The following is a 16380-nucleotide window of genomic DNA, read 5'->3' on the forward strand; positions in this document are numbered from 1 at the left end:
AATCTATTTTTGTTTTTTTAGGCACTAGTATGATTTCTGAAGTTTTCCAGATGTTTGGAATTACGCACGTTTGCAATGACTGGTTAAAGATGACAGAAGATAGAAGAAATTTGCTCCGCACATAGCTTGATCAGCTTGCCACTAATTTTGTCTGGTCCACAAGCTTTTGTTACGTCTACTCTTTTAAATAACAAGGTCACTTCATCCTCCGTTACAAAATTGACGTAGGGCTCTTGTTTTCCTTTGGAAAGAGTGTTGAAAAGTTCTTTGTGTAGATCAACAAAATCTTCTTTGTCAAAACGAGAATAAAATAATTTAGTTCGTTGGCGAATTTCTCATCATCAGCCTCTAAAATTTGTTTTCGTTTTGAGGCGCAGCCTGTTATTTTCTTTAATCCCTCCCAGCATTGTTTTGAGTTGTTCTTGGCAAAGAAATTCTCAATTTTTTCTTTGTATGTTTTTTTCACTTCAATTATTGCTTTTCGCAGTTTATTTTGTAGCATTTATAAACTCTTCGTTGCTAGCCTTATACTTTGTTTTCTTTTCAGTAATAAGGTGTTTGATTTTTTTGGTCATCCAGGGCTTATTGTTTCCATAGACTTGTATTGTTTTTGTTGGAATTGTTAACTCCTCGCAGAATGATAGATATGAGGTAACAGTTTCTGTTAGTTCGTTTATGTCTGGACAGTTCTAAATAAAGATTTCCAAGTTAGTTTTTTCAATGCATCCTCGTAGTTTTTCTACAGATTTAAATCGTGACACTCTATAGCATCATTCGCAATGCTGGGATATATAATACATAAAAAATTTAAAAACTTTCGTAACAAATATTTATTAAATAAATGCATATATTTGTACAAGTATTTCTATGTCACAGTGTAGATACAATGTGAAGAAAGATGTTCACACAATCTCTCCATTGCTAGACATTGAAACTCCTGAGCTCAGTGCTTGCAATTAGTCGTAGTTAGGCGCCATTCAGATTATGGTCGATGGTCTCAAAGATGATGGAGAAGTAACTGAAAGAGAAAACAAAGACCAAAAAATTAATTCGTTTTAAATGCATTGTCACCATCTTCAGTGAAGTCCAGTAGGGCGTCGGCGCCGTAGGCGCCATTATCCCCTTGGTGGTTAGAAAGGCTTTTATCTAACTACCAGGCCTGGACATGGGGCTCTTCACCCCTGTCCTGTCTGCGGGCTCCCAACGGTTGACGGCCATATCGGCCGACTGGGCCAGACCGGGCCGTGTACACAGCGCTCCGTCCCCGTTCATGGGCCCCACTCGCTACAAGTGGCCGAGAACAGAGCTGACTGCGGGGAGATTGTCTCATATTCCTATACTGTAACCTCCACCATCAGAATATGCAAGAGTAAAATATAATAAGGACTATTGTTCCTTTACATAACACTGAATAATATAAACATAACTTCCCTTTCATTTATTCTTTTCTCACGAATTTCCAAGCATTTATGTTTATAATTTTTAAATCAGTCTTCTAGTTTACGACTCAAGGTTAGGTCTTTACGATGTACAAAACTTTTAAAAGATTTGTATCATGTATCGTTATATGCTAAACTTAGGGTATAGTAAACAATAAGTACGACAATAACTTTACTATAACTTTTAGTACTGTTCTTTCTTAGTTTTTTCCTTAACTTTTCGAATTCAGCAGACTTCGGATTACGGAGGTTTGGATTATCAGGACTCCACTGTATACAGTAATGGGTGGCTGGCTTGTCTTGTGGTATGCACCTCGGATTGTAGTCTTGTTGCTATCGGTTTTGAACCCTGCCTGCCACCATCCTTTTTCGTCCTACTGGAAATTATCACTAGTGACTAATACATAAAATATCTTTATTTCCAAAGAAAACGTCTAAAGCAGGTCCAAAGATTGTGGCTAGTTAGGTCATTATGCAATGGGGGCAGGACATTTCAAAGAGCACAGCATCACCGTCCGTAAATGAAGTACAGACCGAAGGCGTGCATTTGGCATTACTTTCCTAGAATAAGGTCAATATCATATTTTATATACTGTAGTGGGAAGCGTGGTCGAAAGGCTAAGTGCGCTTGTCTTGGCTACCTAAAAGGGGGCTCGAGGTTCGACACCCGACACGGGCAGAGTTGCGTTTACTGAGCACCTATAGGCAGCACCGAAAACCAACTCTTAGATACCCCCTCCCCCCCCCCCCCCGGTCCACAAATGAGATTGGACCAAAGCGCTCTGAGCATGCTATAAGCATGAAAGTAGCGCTATATAAAAGCTATAATAATAATATATAATTGTAAAAAAAAAAACGGAAGCAGAATTTATCCAAAAGAGCAAGTCTGCAAAGCACCCACACAATTCTAATGTAGTTTAAGTTGGGCAGGCTACTTTAGTAGAATAGAAGACTTCCGCATCCCTAAAAACTTCTTTTCTGGTCAATTAGAGAAGGGGAAGTGACCATAAGGTCAACAAGGGGAGTGTTTCAGTGAATTCCTCAGAGTTTCTCTGAAAGCCTTCAACATTAAACAATTGAAATGATAAGGCATCATGACGTCAGGGTTTGAAAACTGGCGCCAAGATTGTGACCGAGAGATAGCAGCGCTGGCAGAAAAAATGCAGCTGAGTATAAAGTATCAAAGCAACTGTGACAAGCTTCTGTTATAGCCTCCCCAGTGTGTAGTCAAACATATCGTGTTTAAATGGGTTTCGCCAGCCACAAAACCCAAGTACAAAATTTATTTGTGACGCCAGCGGTTGGCCTATCAAGATGGACGAAAGTATTATTATTATGATTGTAAGTAACTTACAACAGTTTTAAAACTATGAATAAAATAGAAGCGGAAATTTAAAGCTCAATTTTTTTTTTCTAATTCGAAACTCACTGGACGAATTCCTGTCTAGAGATGACGTTATCATCGTTGAAGTCCATGAGGGCGTACAAGAGAAGGAAGTCGTCGTGGTCCACGTGACGATCGTTGTTGACGTCATAGACGTCATACAGCGCGTGGAAGAAAGCGTTGATCTCAGGGTCGTGCTGGTTGTTGTGAACGTAGTTGCTGTATTCTTGGAAGGAGACGCGCCCGTCGCCATTCGCATCAAAATCCTTTTCGATATAAGAATTAAAAACAAATATTATTATAATGTATGGACAGACAGACAGACAAGAAGAGTATTACTAAATATTATACAATATTATATAAAGTATACTTTGTACCAATGTAGGTTGGGTAAGCCCATGTCATCATTATTAAGATAACTCCTACTTAGATGTTAGACTTCTTATGGTCTGAAGTCGTGAGTTTTGGAGTCTCAAGATACGAGGCAAGGAGAAAGGCCAGCATGAAAGAACGCAGAGCCGACAAAAGGCTGAGAGAAGAAGCAGGCTTATCTGCAGCAGACCCCATGCCATGTGCGTTGCAGGCTTTTTAAAGCGTTGACTATTTTAAAACAGTCATCTTCATCAGGAATTCACTATAACTGTTGTGCATTTTAAAGGGGAAGAGGTTATGTGGGAGAAGGTTTCCGTGCTGCCGAATCCTAATTAAAATTGCTAGTTTACTATCATGGGCGCCCGCAGGGGGGGAGCAAGGGTGACCTCCCCCCCCTGGATTCTGGGGCAGCCAAATTCTAGCCATTTCATTTTTTTGCACCATCAGATCAATTTAAAATCTAAGTAGCAACTGAACAAGTAGTGCCTCCACTGGTGACTGAAGTACAGTTGTAGTAGACTAGCCTAGGCTTACCAGGCATTGATGGCTGACCATGTACGTGCACCCCTCTGAATTCTGGAAAACAAACTTTTAGCCAGTTTTTTACACCTTCAAATCAATTACCTTTTGCTAGGAAGCAACTTAACATGTAGAGCTTCCACCGAAATAAAGTTAACTAGGATAAGTTATTATTGTGATAAACTAAAATAGGCTAATCTGTAGTTCATGTCCGACCATGTGCGCTTTATTATAGGCTTGCAATTTAATATTCTATAGCATGTTAGTCGTGACGATTTGTTTTCATTTGCCCACAATTATTGTTATCATTATATTTAGTAATGAAGGTTGTCATTGCCGGAAGTGGTAATGGATGTAAGCACTCCACTACCTATAAAATGCTTCCTAATGGCATGCGTCTCAAATAGCCTCTGACAACCAGTCCAACTTCACGTGTGGCTCAGATATTGAGTCCGGCGGAACTGTTCTCACTAACAGGAGACGGGGCAAAGGCGAGTAACTTGCGCTTTAACCAGTAAGCTTCGGGCAGGAGGGGCTCGTTAGCCATGGCTGGCTACCCACCTAAGAGAAGGAAAACTCTGAATTCTAACCTCTGTTGCCTTGCAGCTATACCCAATCATGGGAAAGTCTTCGGTAGTCAACCCAGAGGAAAAATCAGCAGCTGGCGACCCTAAGGCAGTTTGTAGCACCCAGTGCTACACTATGGCAGAATCTGCGACGCCGCTGACCCCAACCTGATTCGACACTGCCGTTCCTTTGAATACATCAGCTGCGTGGAGAGGGGGGAACTGATGTGTGAGCGACATCGTTCTGACCACAGCTAATGCACAGGCATTCATCTCATTTACATGAGATGATCCATAGTCGCTTCGTGACTGAAGGAGGCTTAGAATATGATAATTTTTAATTTTTTTTGTTGTCTTAGAGGACAAATACTTGCCAGCTATCTTTCGATTTGATATGTGTGAAAGTTTCTTTGAACAACAATGAGGAGTGCAGTCATCTTGTTAAATGTACTTAAGCCTCGTTAACCGTCGGCTTATAAACAAATGACCTTCACCTCATCTGCCCCATTGATCGTAAGGTCTGAAAAGGGGGAACTTAACATATTTTTTTTTGTTATGCTCTATATTCTTATATTTCATTTGGCCCCAATTTAAAGCACTCGCTATTACAAACACTACTATATAAGAAGGGCAGAAAATTAAATATAACGCTATTTATGCCTTTTTACCTTTACCTTACCTATCCCTTAGTCTGTTGGACCGTTGGGGCACCAGGCAAGATTTGTCGACCGTCTTTCTCCATTCCTCCCTTTTTTTTGCCTTGTTCAGAACCTCTCTCAATGGCAGGCCTGTCCATTCTTTAATGTTGTCCTCCCATCGCTTTTTCTGTCTGCCTCTTCTTCTTTTCCCTGGCACTGTTCCCTGAAGAAAGGTCTTTGCGAGCCCCGTAGATCTCGTAATGTGGCCAAAGGTTTTAAGCTTTCGTTTTTTCACAATAGTAAGCAGGTCGTCATGAGCTCCGATCGCTACAGTAACCCTGTCTCTGATTTCTTGGTTTGTGATGCGGTCTTTGAATGTGATGCCTAGGATCCTTCTGTAGCATCTCAATTCCATTGCTAGGATCCTCCTCTCAAGCTCTGCATTCAACGTCCACGACTCACAAGCATATAAAAATGTGGCCATGACCAGAGAGCGCATCAGTCTGATTTTGGTGCCGAGGGCTAAGCCCTTATCTTTCCATATTATTTTAAGTTTTGAAAGGGCTGCTGTGGACTGTGCTATTCGGGCCAATAATTCGGGTTTTGTTCCCTCATCTGAGACAATAGCTCCGAGGTATTTGAAGCTGTTAACTCTAGTTAGCTTTTCACCTCCAATACTGATGCCTCTTTTAAAGCCCTGATGGCTATTGGTCATAATTTGAGTTTTTTCGGCATTTATTTGCATGCCATATGCTGCGGAAGTCTTGTCAATGCGCATCACATGCCTACAATCACAATAAAATAGCAATAACTTACTTGGAAAAACCTTTCCAATTCATTCTTGTCCAGGATGTTGTCTCCGTTGTAATCTGAGAGGCGGAACGCCATGTTGGCCGTGTTGTTGTATGGTCTTAGTGTAAAGATTTGCGCCCAGCTCAGGGCGGGCAGGCAAAGTAAGACAGCGGAGTAAAACAGGACAGACATTTGAGCTTCAAATTTGAAAAAGAAATAATTCGTTTAAATTGAATAAATGAATTGTATGGTTGCAATGTGCGTTGTTATTTTATGAGAGTGTACTTATAATAAACATGGACATTATATTAATGTTGTAAAACAGGTAAACGATTCATTGAATATAATAACTCATTGACTTACCTAAATGATAAAGAGGACGTATTATAATGTTCAAAGTTAAACTCGGACTACGTACGTCAATGAGTGGAAGTATATGTATAACTTTGCTGTGATCAAGACAGATGTCTTGGAAAACCAACAGATAAGGTAGTGCACTTGCTGAAAGATAAAAAGGGTTATCTTTCTTTTTTCTTTTGTTGTTCAAATCTGTTTTGACCATGACAATCTTTTTTTTCAATATCCTCATTGGCGTCTATATTTAGTATTTTAATCATGTTTTCTATATTGACCCTGCATCGTTGAGTGCCGTATATCTTACAGCGCTGCTTGTGAGCGTGTCCGAGCATGTTCTTCGCATGCTCTTTTCTAGGAAGAATCCACCATTTTTCGAACCCGGGACCCCTCGGTTTAGAGGCCAAGCGCCTTGTCGCTAAGCCACAGCGCCTAGAGTGCTATAGTTAAACACAAGTTATTCTTTTTATGCGTGGCGGAAGACTCGGTTTCGAGTCTCCGTGAAGCTTGGAATCTTGAATTTTGGGATTTCCTAAGTCCAACCGATTCTAATGTACGCACGTTTATGCATAGGGTTAGGGTTTACTAGGCGATAGGGTTTTCTACATTAAATTAGAAAAGTAAATGCTGTTGGTCGTTTTACGGACTATATGACACAATGTTTAACCGAAAGGAGTGACATTTAAATCATCTTTTCTATAAATCGTAATGATTGAGGAGTTTGAAACTGAAAGGGAGAATTTCAGTGACTAACTTAATTATAGTTGGTTTTTTCCTTTCAAAGGATATAGTGAAGCGTAATGAGCAAAGCTTGCGCCAGGGGCTTGCACTGTTTTCCATGAACATCACTTAGTAAGATGGGCTGCGTGGGTACGGGAGCTATGAGGCATTAAGCCGAACGTCAGAATTTCTCGCCAAGGCTCTACGAGAGGACTAGCCCTTCCAGCCTTGCTACCAATTGGAGTTCAAGGTGGCTTTAGCTTTGGTGGTAGAGGAGCCAGGCATTTTCCGTATGGCACACTTTTCTTTAAGAGCTGATGCCCATGTTTTCTCGCTGTCCATAGCTTTCTTTGTCACCGTCTCTCTCCAATTAGTGCGTTCTTAGGCTATGTCTTCCCAGTGGTCAGTATCAATGTTCACTGATTTTAAATCCCGTTTTATCACATTCACGTAAAGGTGGCGGGGGCGACCAGTTTCTTGAGCTTGAGTTTCTTGAGCTTAAGAAAAATGGTCGCGTTCACCTTCTGATTTGAAACTAATAGAAATTAACTTATTCAAGGGCAGAGAAACGCCATCATCATTATCCGTTGACTAAGGAAACAGATAACGTTTAATATTATATTCCCAATAGCTCGCAAGGTGTGAAAGGGAAACTTATTTACCCTAAGGTACAATAAGTTAACTCAATTATCTGTAATTAATAAAGTGCAGTAAGGAATACTATTATGATTTCTGTAAATAGAGGATAAACAATTCTTTATCCATTCTTCGTAAATTGATTATGTTCAGCATCTGTGTAACTTTTAACACAGAGCCTTGTTAAGATAACAGTCTCCTTTTTACTAAACTTATAATAACACACTCTGTCTGTTTGAATTGTAGAATATATTATAAAAAAACATTATCTTCCCGACATCCAATCTCGGATTAAGCTAAATTTTGCACTGTTATTTCTTATACCTAAAAAAAAAACAAGAATCGGTTCTTAAAAATTTACTAATTATTTTGTTTGGTATCTGGATCAAGGGAGAGAATTCGAACTTGACAGATGAGGTGGTATAAGTTCAATTAGTTCCCTTGAGAGCTCGTGCCCTGAGAGAACATTTGTTTATACCCCCTTCTTCCCTTCCCTTTCTTCCCAACTAGTCCAGACAAGTGATAGGATCATAGCGCATTGAGAAAGCGTAAAAGCTAAACAAAAACAATTGGTAAAAATATTTCTAATCCCATAAATTATATTATCGTAGCATGTCGGGGCGGTAGTCACAGGCAGCAGATGGCCTCTGAAAATGCACAGTTGGAGAGCTCTCACAAAGGCTGCGGTATATATGTTTGAGACATAGAAAATAGCCATTATTATTGGGTAAGCATAGCATGGGCGTAGCCTGGTTGGGGGGTGTTGGTGTTCAAACCCGCTGAATTTAGTGACTTTTTTTTTTTTTGCTTTGATTTTGTTTATTTTAGGCACGATTTTAAAACTAAACTATCACGTGCCCCAGCGCAGCGAAGGGAATTTTGAGTTCAAAAGCCCCATACTAGGGGTTTTTGCAGTTAAACCCCCACCTCTATTATACTAACCCCAAAAAAATGCAAACGACAATACCCAAATTCCAAGAATATAGCTGAGGAAGATTTTCATTTTAAAACCCCTTCCGAAATTTACGATAAAGCCCCCTCTTCAATATAAGACTATCCATACATCAGTCACCAGATTCTATGAGCGTAGCCAAGAGGGGCCCTGTCTTTAACCCCCCACCCCTTACAGCGGGGTTTGCAGCTAATAACCATATCTTCAATATAAAAAAGCAAATTACACACTCAAAAATCCATGAGCGTAATCAGAAAGTCCTTGAGTTTAAACCCCCTTCAACGGGGTTCGAAGTTAGAAAACCTCTTCAATAAAAAAAAAAGCAAATTACACACTCGAAAATCTATGAGCGTATCCAAAATGGTTTTGAGTTAAAAAAAAACCTTCGGCAGGGTTTGAAGCTAAAAATACCTCGTCAATATAAAAAAAGCAAATTACACAAACAAAATTCTATGAGCGTAGCCAAAAGGTTTTTGAGTTTGTTAAAAAAAAATTAGTTTACCTCCCCCATGGAAGATGATTTAGACGATATAAAATCTAAAGCAAGCTACAGTCACCTAATTCCAAGAGCGTATTCAAGAGAGGTTACACATTTCTACCAGTGGCTGGGCGCCATTACTAACGTGTGAAATGAAAAATTTAGATATATGTAAAAATATAAATATAACCTGGAAGCAACTCAGGTATAACATAATATCGGTACGCAACGGCTGACTACGCCAGTTTTTTTTTTTTATTTTTTTTTATTAACTATATCCAATGATAGGCCTTTAGATCTAGACTTAGAAGACGATACGCAAATTGTTTCTGAACATTTAAACTCTTGAATCAATAACATCTTCCATTTGGAATAGTCATCTGCCGAATTTGAAAAAGACTAAATGTAGCTCAACAAAGATGGCTAAGACGGATTGTGGGAGTCAGTTATAAAGATCGGGTCTCAAGAATATTCATTTTGTTGGATTTCAATACCGGAATTAGTGCTTGGCGGCGGGGCTCTGATCCGACCTGGGGAAGCTCACAGCGGTACCCCAGACCCCCTTGTTGGCAAGTGAGGAAAGTCTACAATTTTTCCACTTACTCCAGGAAGTAGGGTACAGTAAACTACCTCCGAAAGAATAAAGGGTCAGAATGTAATAGATTAATTCACACATAAACAAACGCATATATATTTGCGGGGAGGGACCCCTCAAACTCCCCCACCCCCGCCCCGAAAAAGAATCCTGGCTACGCCCATGATGCATAGTCATGTGAAGCACTGCACTCATTCTTAATCTTCGGGATCGAAGACATTGTCATTTTAAATGATGATGAAATCATTTTCAATTCATCTGCATTTTAAAAGCAAATAGTGTATTTTTGAATGTTAAATTTTATTGTATTGGCTTCTTATTTGACATCATACATATAGAGAAATACAAAGCTGCTGTAACTATGATCTGGAATTGTGAAGAAAGTGCTGGACTGATTGTGCACAATGTTTTTTCCACACTTAAATTTCTTTATCCATTAGTTCAAATTGATGAGCGAAGTACCTGCAGTGGAAATAGAAATTAAAAATAATGTTTAAAAAATATTTTTTACGTACTTCTCTATATCATTTCCGTTTCTAATGGACCTCATTCACCAATCTTAAACAAGCAACATTTTGCCACGTGGTTCTCTATCTCTTCTATACAAATTACGCAATCCATAAAGGCTGTCACGTGATACATAATTTCCATTGCTTTTTAACAATATTATCACGTGGCTAAATGTTGTTTGTTTACGATTGGTGAATGAGGTCCATTGTTAAAATGAATTGTCTAAATGACAAGAAAAACATTTTTTAAAAAATACATTTTTAAATAGACAATACTTCCATTATAAAACATGAATTTTAATACAATAAATTATGAAAAAAAAAATTAAAAAAAAAATTAAAAATTGGTTCAGACTGGGTATCGAACCCGTGATTTTGACACCGTCAACTGCTCGAACGAAAGGATGTCACTGATTCGGCCAGCTGGCAGTTGACACTTGTGCCATTAATTATAGACATTTTCATTATAAAGATATCTCGATCTAACACTAGACCTAGACATCTGAATTAGAACTATTAAGATTTGGTCTAGATCTAGATCTACTCTAGATCTAGAAGGCATATGAAATGTATATTAGATATATGTAAAAATATAAATATAACCTGGAAGCAACTCAGATCTAACATAATATCAGTACACTACGGCTGACTACGCCAGTTTTTCTTTGTTTTTTTTTATTAACTATATCCAATGATAGGCCTTTAGATCTAGACTTAGAAGACGATACGCAAATTGTTTCTGAACATTTAAACTGTTGAATCAATAACATCTTCCATTCGGAAATTCCCGAACGCTATAGTCCTTTCAAAACCGTTGTTGCTCCTAGATCTAAGTCTTGTACTTAAGCCAAATTGTCATTTATTTGGTTTTCCGCATGTGGCCAACGAGCTAGTAGCGGCCTAATTCTTTTCTTAGCAATATACATCAACTACAGTGCTGATGTGTTCCCTTTATTCTTATATGCATCAGAGTGCTGGACCTTATATTCCCGCCACATCAAAAAGATAACCCCTTCCATCTACGCTGTCTAAGGAAAATTCATAAGGTGCATTGGTCTGACCACATACCAGATACTGAAATCCTACAGTTGTCCAACATGAACAGTATCAATGCCACAGTAACAAAGACCAAATTTCGATGGGGGGGGGGGGGCATGTAGTGAACATACAAGACAATAGCCATCTCAAACGACTTCTGTAGCTGTGTGCAGGAAAGCGCTCCCGGGGGGGGGGGGGTCAGTACAAGCGCTTTAAAGAAACATATAAGGGCTCTTTTAATGATTTTAATATTGACATTCACGTCTAGGAAGCACTGGATCGCTCCTCATGGCCTGAAGCTGTGGGTGTCGGAGTCACGAGTTATAAAGCAAGAAGAGTGGCTAGGGTGAAAGAGCGCTGAACCAACAAAAAGCTGAGAGAAGAAGCCGGCCTATCTGCAGCTGACAAAACCTGCTCATGCCACGTACGCGGCCGGCTTTTTAAAGCGAGGATTGAATTTACAGTCATCCTCGAGTCCATAGGGATTGAGAAATGTGGTCATCTTCGAGTCCATAGGGTTTGAGAAATGTGGTCATCTTCGAGTCCATAGGGTTTGAGAAATGTGGTCATCTTCGAGTCCATAGGGTTTGAGAAATGTGGTCATCTTCGAGTCCATAGGGTTTGAGAAATTAGGTCATCTTCGAGTCCATAGGGTTTGAGAAATGTGGTCATCTTCGAGCCCATAGGGTTTGAGAAATGTGGTCATCTTCGAGTCCATAGGGTTTGAGAAATGTGGTCATCTTCGACCACGAAGGAGAAGCTATATATATATATATATATATATTAACTGTTAAATTTTCAGGGAAATAGTCAGAGCTGCTTTTGAGATCAGCGTCCATGCAGGTTCCAGGTTCCTAAAGGTTTCATGAAGTTCTGACTTCAATAGAATGTACAAAGTGCAAAAAATGGATGTCAAAATATTACATATAAGCATAGCCGCCCTTTAAGGATCCAGGGGTATAATTTGTGGATTCAGAAAAACGTGATTTCTCTTACTTCCCGTTCTCAGATTGAGTTAATTTTGCGTAATTATTAATAGTCGATATAGTCGATAACAACACACGAGTCACTCAAAAAAATTGACCAATTAGTTAATCTATTAGCTGTAATTATATTATTTTATTGTATATAGCAGAAATGGACCTTAACTCTCTCTTTTATTTTTAGATATATGGTAGTAAATAGCGGTTCTTCCACTTTGATAAGCTTTTAAATTTTTTTTTCTTTTCCTTTTTTTTTTTGTTGAAATCATATGGTTAAAATATAATATTTTTGTTTGTTTACATTGTTTGAGTTTTGTTTATTTTTAATTAAAGATTATCCCCTCCCGAATCAGAACCCCCATTAGTAACGAACCATGCTAAGAGTTACTCCCTAAAAGCACGGAAGAGGAAGCGGGCAGTGAGTTGTAAGGTCGCCTTATTCCCGTACAAGGACAGATGTCTTGCCGCACATGGACCAGTATTTTCTCTCTCGATTCCTTGTCCCGATCGTCCCTCATGATGATATTATCCCCTCCCAGCTCAATCCTCCCATTGGGTGTCGGAGGATGGCGAAGTGCAGGGGGTCGACCATCAAAACGACAGTCCTAAGCGCCTACCACAAGACCCAGACAGCAGGGCCATGATCTACTTACTGGGTATACTCTTGTCGGCTGACGACATTGTCCCCGTTCCTGTCAATCAGCGCAAACAGGCGGTCAATGTCAATGTGGTCCACGACGTTGTTGTTGGTGATGTCATAAATGTTAAACAGGCTCCAGAAGATGAAGTTGATCCGCGCGTCGTGCTGGTGGCTACGCACAGTCGCCATGAACTCATCCCCGCTGACCCGGCCGTCGTGGTTCGTATCAAACAACTGTAAAATATTTTTTTTTTTAAATCATTAACAAGAAAAACAAAAGTTTATCTAATGGGGAGAAACTATGTCGTTAAAACTATATCTATCAATAATGTTCAAGTTGTTTCACTTATATTTATGGCTTTTATATAGCGCTACTTTCATGCTTATAGCATGTTCAGAGCGCTTTGGTCCAATCTCATTTTTGGACCAGTGGGGGGGGGGGAGGGAGGGTATCTAGGAATTGGTTTTCCGTGCTGCCTTTAGGCGCTCAGTAAACGCAACTCTGCCCGAGTCGGGTGTCGAACCTCGAGCCCCCTTCTAGGTAGCCAAGCCAAGCCTAGTTCAAGCGCACAATATGAAAAAAAAAATACCAATAATTAATTAACTGATTGAGTATTTCTGTTTATTGATTCATGTTTTGTTAGGTACAATAAATAATTGTTTAAAGTATCAACTTGATCGGAGAATGCGTGAGGGAGAAATAGCGTTAACAATTATTTTTAGGGGATTTAGCCAAATCTGTGAATAATGAAGTATTAAACAAAATAATTAATTACTTTATTTTTAATTCATATCTTGTTCATGTCAAGTTTCAAGTTGAGACGAGAATAAGAGTGATTGTGTGAAAGAATTAGCTTTTTACCAGACAGACAGCTTTTTAAAAAAATACAAATTAGCTCTCTAAATGTGTAAAAACAAAACTTTTGTTGAAATATATGATGTAACATGAACACTTCCTGTATGTAGGCTACACACAGGCACACAAACAGAACAACACATATATATGTCATTATCTTCTAAGATCGTATCAGGATCAAAGTCAATAAATAAGCCATTTTGGGAACATAACAATGTATTGTATTTATCAATAGAGTTATTAGCCAAAAGCTTGGTCTAGTCCTTTTTTTTTTTTTTTTTACCAACTTTCCGAATCTCAATGCTGATTTTGTCAATGACAAAGATACTCATAGAAATTATAGACAATTTTATGAAAAAATTCAATAATCTTTATGGAGTTCCTTTGGACAACTACATTGAAGTATGATTTACATGGCAAATTAAACGAATTAGGGAACATCTTTAGAGAATAAATAATTAATGGAGAAGTTGGTAACTTAAAAAAAAATTTTAATATCAAATTTATTAACATTCTATTTATGCTTAATAACAACCCATTGTATTTATAATTGTCTTAACAGCATTTCAATTTACTTCAGTCATAGCTGTGCTAAATGTAGAAAAGTTCATCGATAGAGACTACTGTAGCAGATGCCTGATGACATTATTTCCCTTTATTGTGCATTTTCACGATAAATTTTGGATTGTAAACATGGTCAGGAACGCTTTATTAAAAGATCCGTGCTGTCCCCCATATATAAAAATCTCCTAATAGAGCCTGATTGGGGTAGGGGGGATGCCTGGTCGTGTGGTATGAGCTTCGGACTTTCGTAACGTTGGTGATGAGATCGAAACCCCCCGCCCCACTGCCATACATCACCATGTAGCTGGAGGCTTGCACCACTCGGACGTAATTACCTTCATTTTTGGAGTAATGTCTGAAAATACTCTTTTATTTTTCTGTATCAATTGGATTGCTCTCAAACATGAACACATCACGCCTTCAAAATGAAATTACTTTCCAAATTTAAAAAAAAAAAAATATCTAATATATACAATAGAATGAATAGAGTATGCATGTATCTTATGTATGTCCCGCATAGGAATCAAAATCGTTTGACCAATATTGATCAAACTTGGCATAAATGTTCCGTATGGAGGAGACCGTAGCGTATGTTTAATGTTCCTCCCACAACCGTGGGGCGCTATACAAAAGGAACTATTACTAATTTACTATCTTACCAACAACATTAGCGTTAGCATCAGTACGCTGTAGCAACTTAGTTAACCTGCCATAATGCTAAGCTTGAAATAAATAATAATTTTTGTTTGTACTTGTGGATTTGAATTTTTGCACTAGTTTTAGCCATGTTTTTTTTTAAAGGGAACCCATCCCCTTGCTCCCCCAAAATGGTAAACGCTGAACCAATGTCTATAGTAAGTTTACCTTGAAAAGGTTCTCTATTTCTGGTTTATCGATATGACCATCATGGTTCAGGTCTGTGGCTGTAAACGCTGCAGCGGCCGTCTCGTTGTGGGGTTGAAGGTCCAGAGAAAGTGCAATGGAGGGAAGCAGTGGCAGACAGAGAAGAAGTGACCACATTGTGTAGCCTGAAGAGAAATAAGGAATATCACTCTCTTTATCTCTCTCTTTCTCTCTGTCTGTATCTTTGTCTCTTTGTCTCTCTCTCTCTTTCTCTCTGTCTCACGCTGTCTCTTTATTTTTTTTTTTCTCTTTATCTCTCTCTGTCTCTCTTTTTCTCTCTCTCTCTCTCTTTCTTTCTGTTCTCTCTTTCTTTCTCTGTCTCTTTATTTTTCGTGTTCTCTATTTCTCTCTCTGCCTCTCTCTTTTTCTCTCTGTCTCTTTCTCTCTTTGTCTCTCTGTCTGTCTGTCTCTTTTTCTCTCAGTCTCTCGCTGTCTCTCTATGTACTTTTTAAATTAATGCTCATACCTTTACTGAACCCCAATCAATATTGTCACAATCAATTAGGATCTAATGACCACTTACCTTATGAGCCTTAATTTGCAGTCCTTTCAGTTTAAGATTTCAAGTCCCACTAACTAAACCACTTGTATTTGACACTACATTTCAATTTTTTTTTATTGAATACCTAAATCTGTTGTATAGGTCAGTGTTCAGGACACGTCAAAAACTAGGGTCTGAAAGCTAGAAGATAGTGAACGACTTGGGTTAATCTATGCACACACACAGAAGCAGGTTTTTATGACGTTAAGTTAAACACTTAGGTCTAGACTTCGTGTAGTCTTGTGGATAGCCATGGTACCAGATCTATGTACAACAATGTTATTGTGCAGGTTTGCGGTCTGGGTGCCCAATTTTGTGATGATTACAAGTTGAGGATTGCGTTCATGATACAGAGCTTGGTTTCCTTTGTGTATATTCTATGACACAAAGAGAATCGCGTGCCGGGGAAATAAACACATGATTAAAACACACTGATGAAACTTCTGTGTTGTTGTTTTTATTTCTCTAATAAACTCCTTAAAACATATAATTTCAAACAGGTGATGACTTAATAATATAATGGGATAATTGAAAGAGTTAATGCTCCTGAACATCTCTCAGACATTGTCCAAATATTAATGGTGGATTTCATTTCGGAAAGACCATTTTTTTTTTTAACATATTTATTTATTTAATAATAATTAATCTTTATTGTCCGTAAGGAAATGTGTCTTACAATGTGTGCATTACACCAAAGAAAACATTGTAACTATAAAAGAAAAATGTACATTCACACCTGACTTGCTCAAACTTTAGGCCTTCTTCTTCTTCTTCTAGCCAGCTTTATTGCTGCTGAGCTGTCAGCTCTTTTGCAGACTGTGCCAAGGAAAAAAAGTGTGCTGTTTTCTTCAGCTGTTCAGCACTTTAGGCCTACATGTGAACATTTGTATCAGATTGTTTC

At 38.6% G+C, this 16380-nt stretch overlaps 2 protein-coding genes across 3 annotated transcripts; both read right to left on the bottom strand.

Moving 5' to 3' along the window:
- Positions 1-812: 812 nt before the first annotated feature.
- Positions 813-6287, bottom strand: LOC106058616 (uncharacterized). Its single transcript, XM_056017682.1, has 4 exons — positions 6074-6287; positions 5735-5907; positions 2869-3089; positions 813-1018 (listed from the first exon to the last, which is right to left on the bottom strand). Exons 1-4 carry the CDS (start codon positions 6270-6272, stop codon positions 967-969), a joined length of 645 nt encoding a protein of 214 aa, XP_055873657.1. The 5' UTR covers positions 6273-6287; the 3' UTR covers positions 813-966.
- Positions 6288-9726: 3439 nt separating this feature from the next.
- LOC106058839 (uncharacterized) lies at positions 9727-15617 on the bottom strand. Of its 2 annotated transcripts, none has more exons than XM_013216347.2 (4): positions 15462-15617; positions 14900-15063; positions 12629-12849; positions 9727-9907 (listed from the first exon to the last, which is right to left on the bottom strand). In XM_013216347.2, exons 2-4 carry the CDS (start codon positions 15053-15055, stop codon positions 9865-9867), a joined length of 420 nt encoding a protein of 139 aa, XP_013071801.2. In that variant the 5' UTR covers positions 15056-15063; positions 15462-15617; the 3' UTR covers positions 9727-9864. The 2 variants fall into 2 exon arrangements, with proteins under 2 accessions (XP_013071801.2, XP_013071802.2); XM_013216348.2 differs by lacking the exon at positions 15462-15617 and adding an exon at positions 15405-15448.
- Between the last annotated feature and the right edge of the window lie 763 nt (positions 15618-16380).

This window comes from Biomphalaria glabrata, chromosome 18, assembly GCF_947242115.1.
Source record: "Biomphalaria glabrata chromosome 18, xgBioGlab47.1, whole genome shotgun sequence".
NCBI lineage: Eukaryota > Metazoa > Mollusca > Gastropoda > Planorbidae > Biomphalaria > Biomphalaria glabrata.

Bases quoted from the DNA above. Each gene is read 5' to 3' on its own strand.
- LOC106058839 (XM_013216347.2), bottom strand. From the start codon at position 15,055: ATGTGGTCACTTCTTCTCTGTCTGCCACTGCTTCCCTCCATTGCACTT. The intron at 12,850-14,899 runs GTAAACTTACTA...AATATTTTACAG, and splicing joins AAATAGAGAACCTTTTCAAG to TTGTTTGATACGAACCACGA. The intron at 9,908-12,628 runs GTAAGTAGATCA...TTTCCACTGCAG, and splicing joins AGCCGACAAGAGTATACCCA to GTACTTCGCTCATCAATTTG.
- LOC106058616 (XM_056017682.1), bottom strand. From the start codon at position 6,272: ATGGTCAAAACAGATTTGAACAACAAAAGAAAAAAGAAAGATAACCCT. The intron at 3,090-5,734 runs GTAAGTTATTGC...TATATCGAAAAG, and splicing joins AATTGGAAAGGTTTTTCCAA to GATTTTGATGCGAATGGCGA. The intron at 1,019-2,868 runs GTGAGTTTCGAA...TTTCTCTTTCAG, and splicing joins TCTAGACAGGAATTCGTCCA to TTACTTCTCCATCATCTTTG.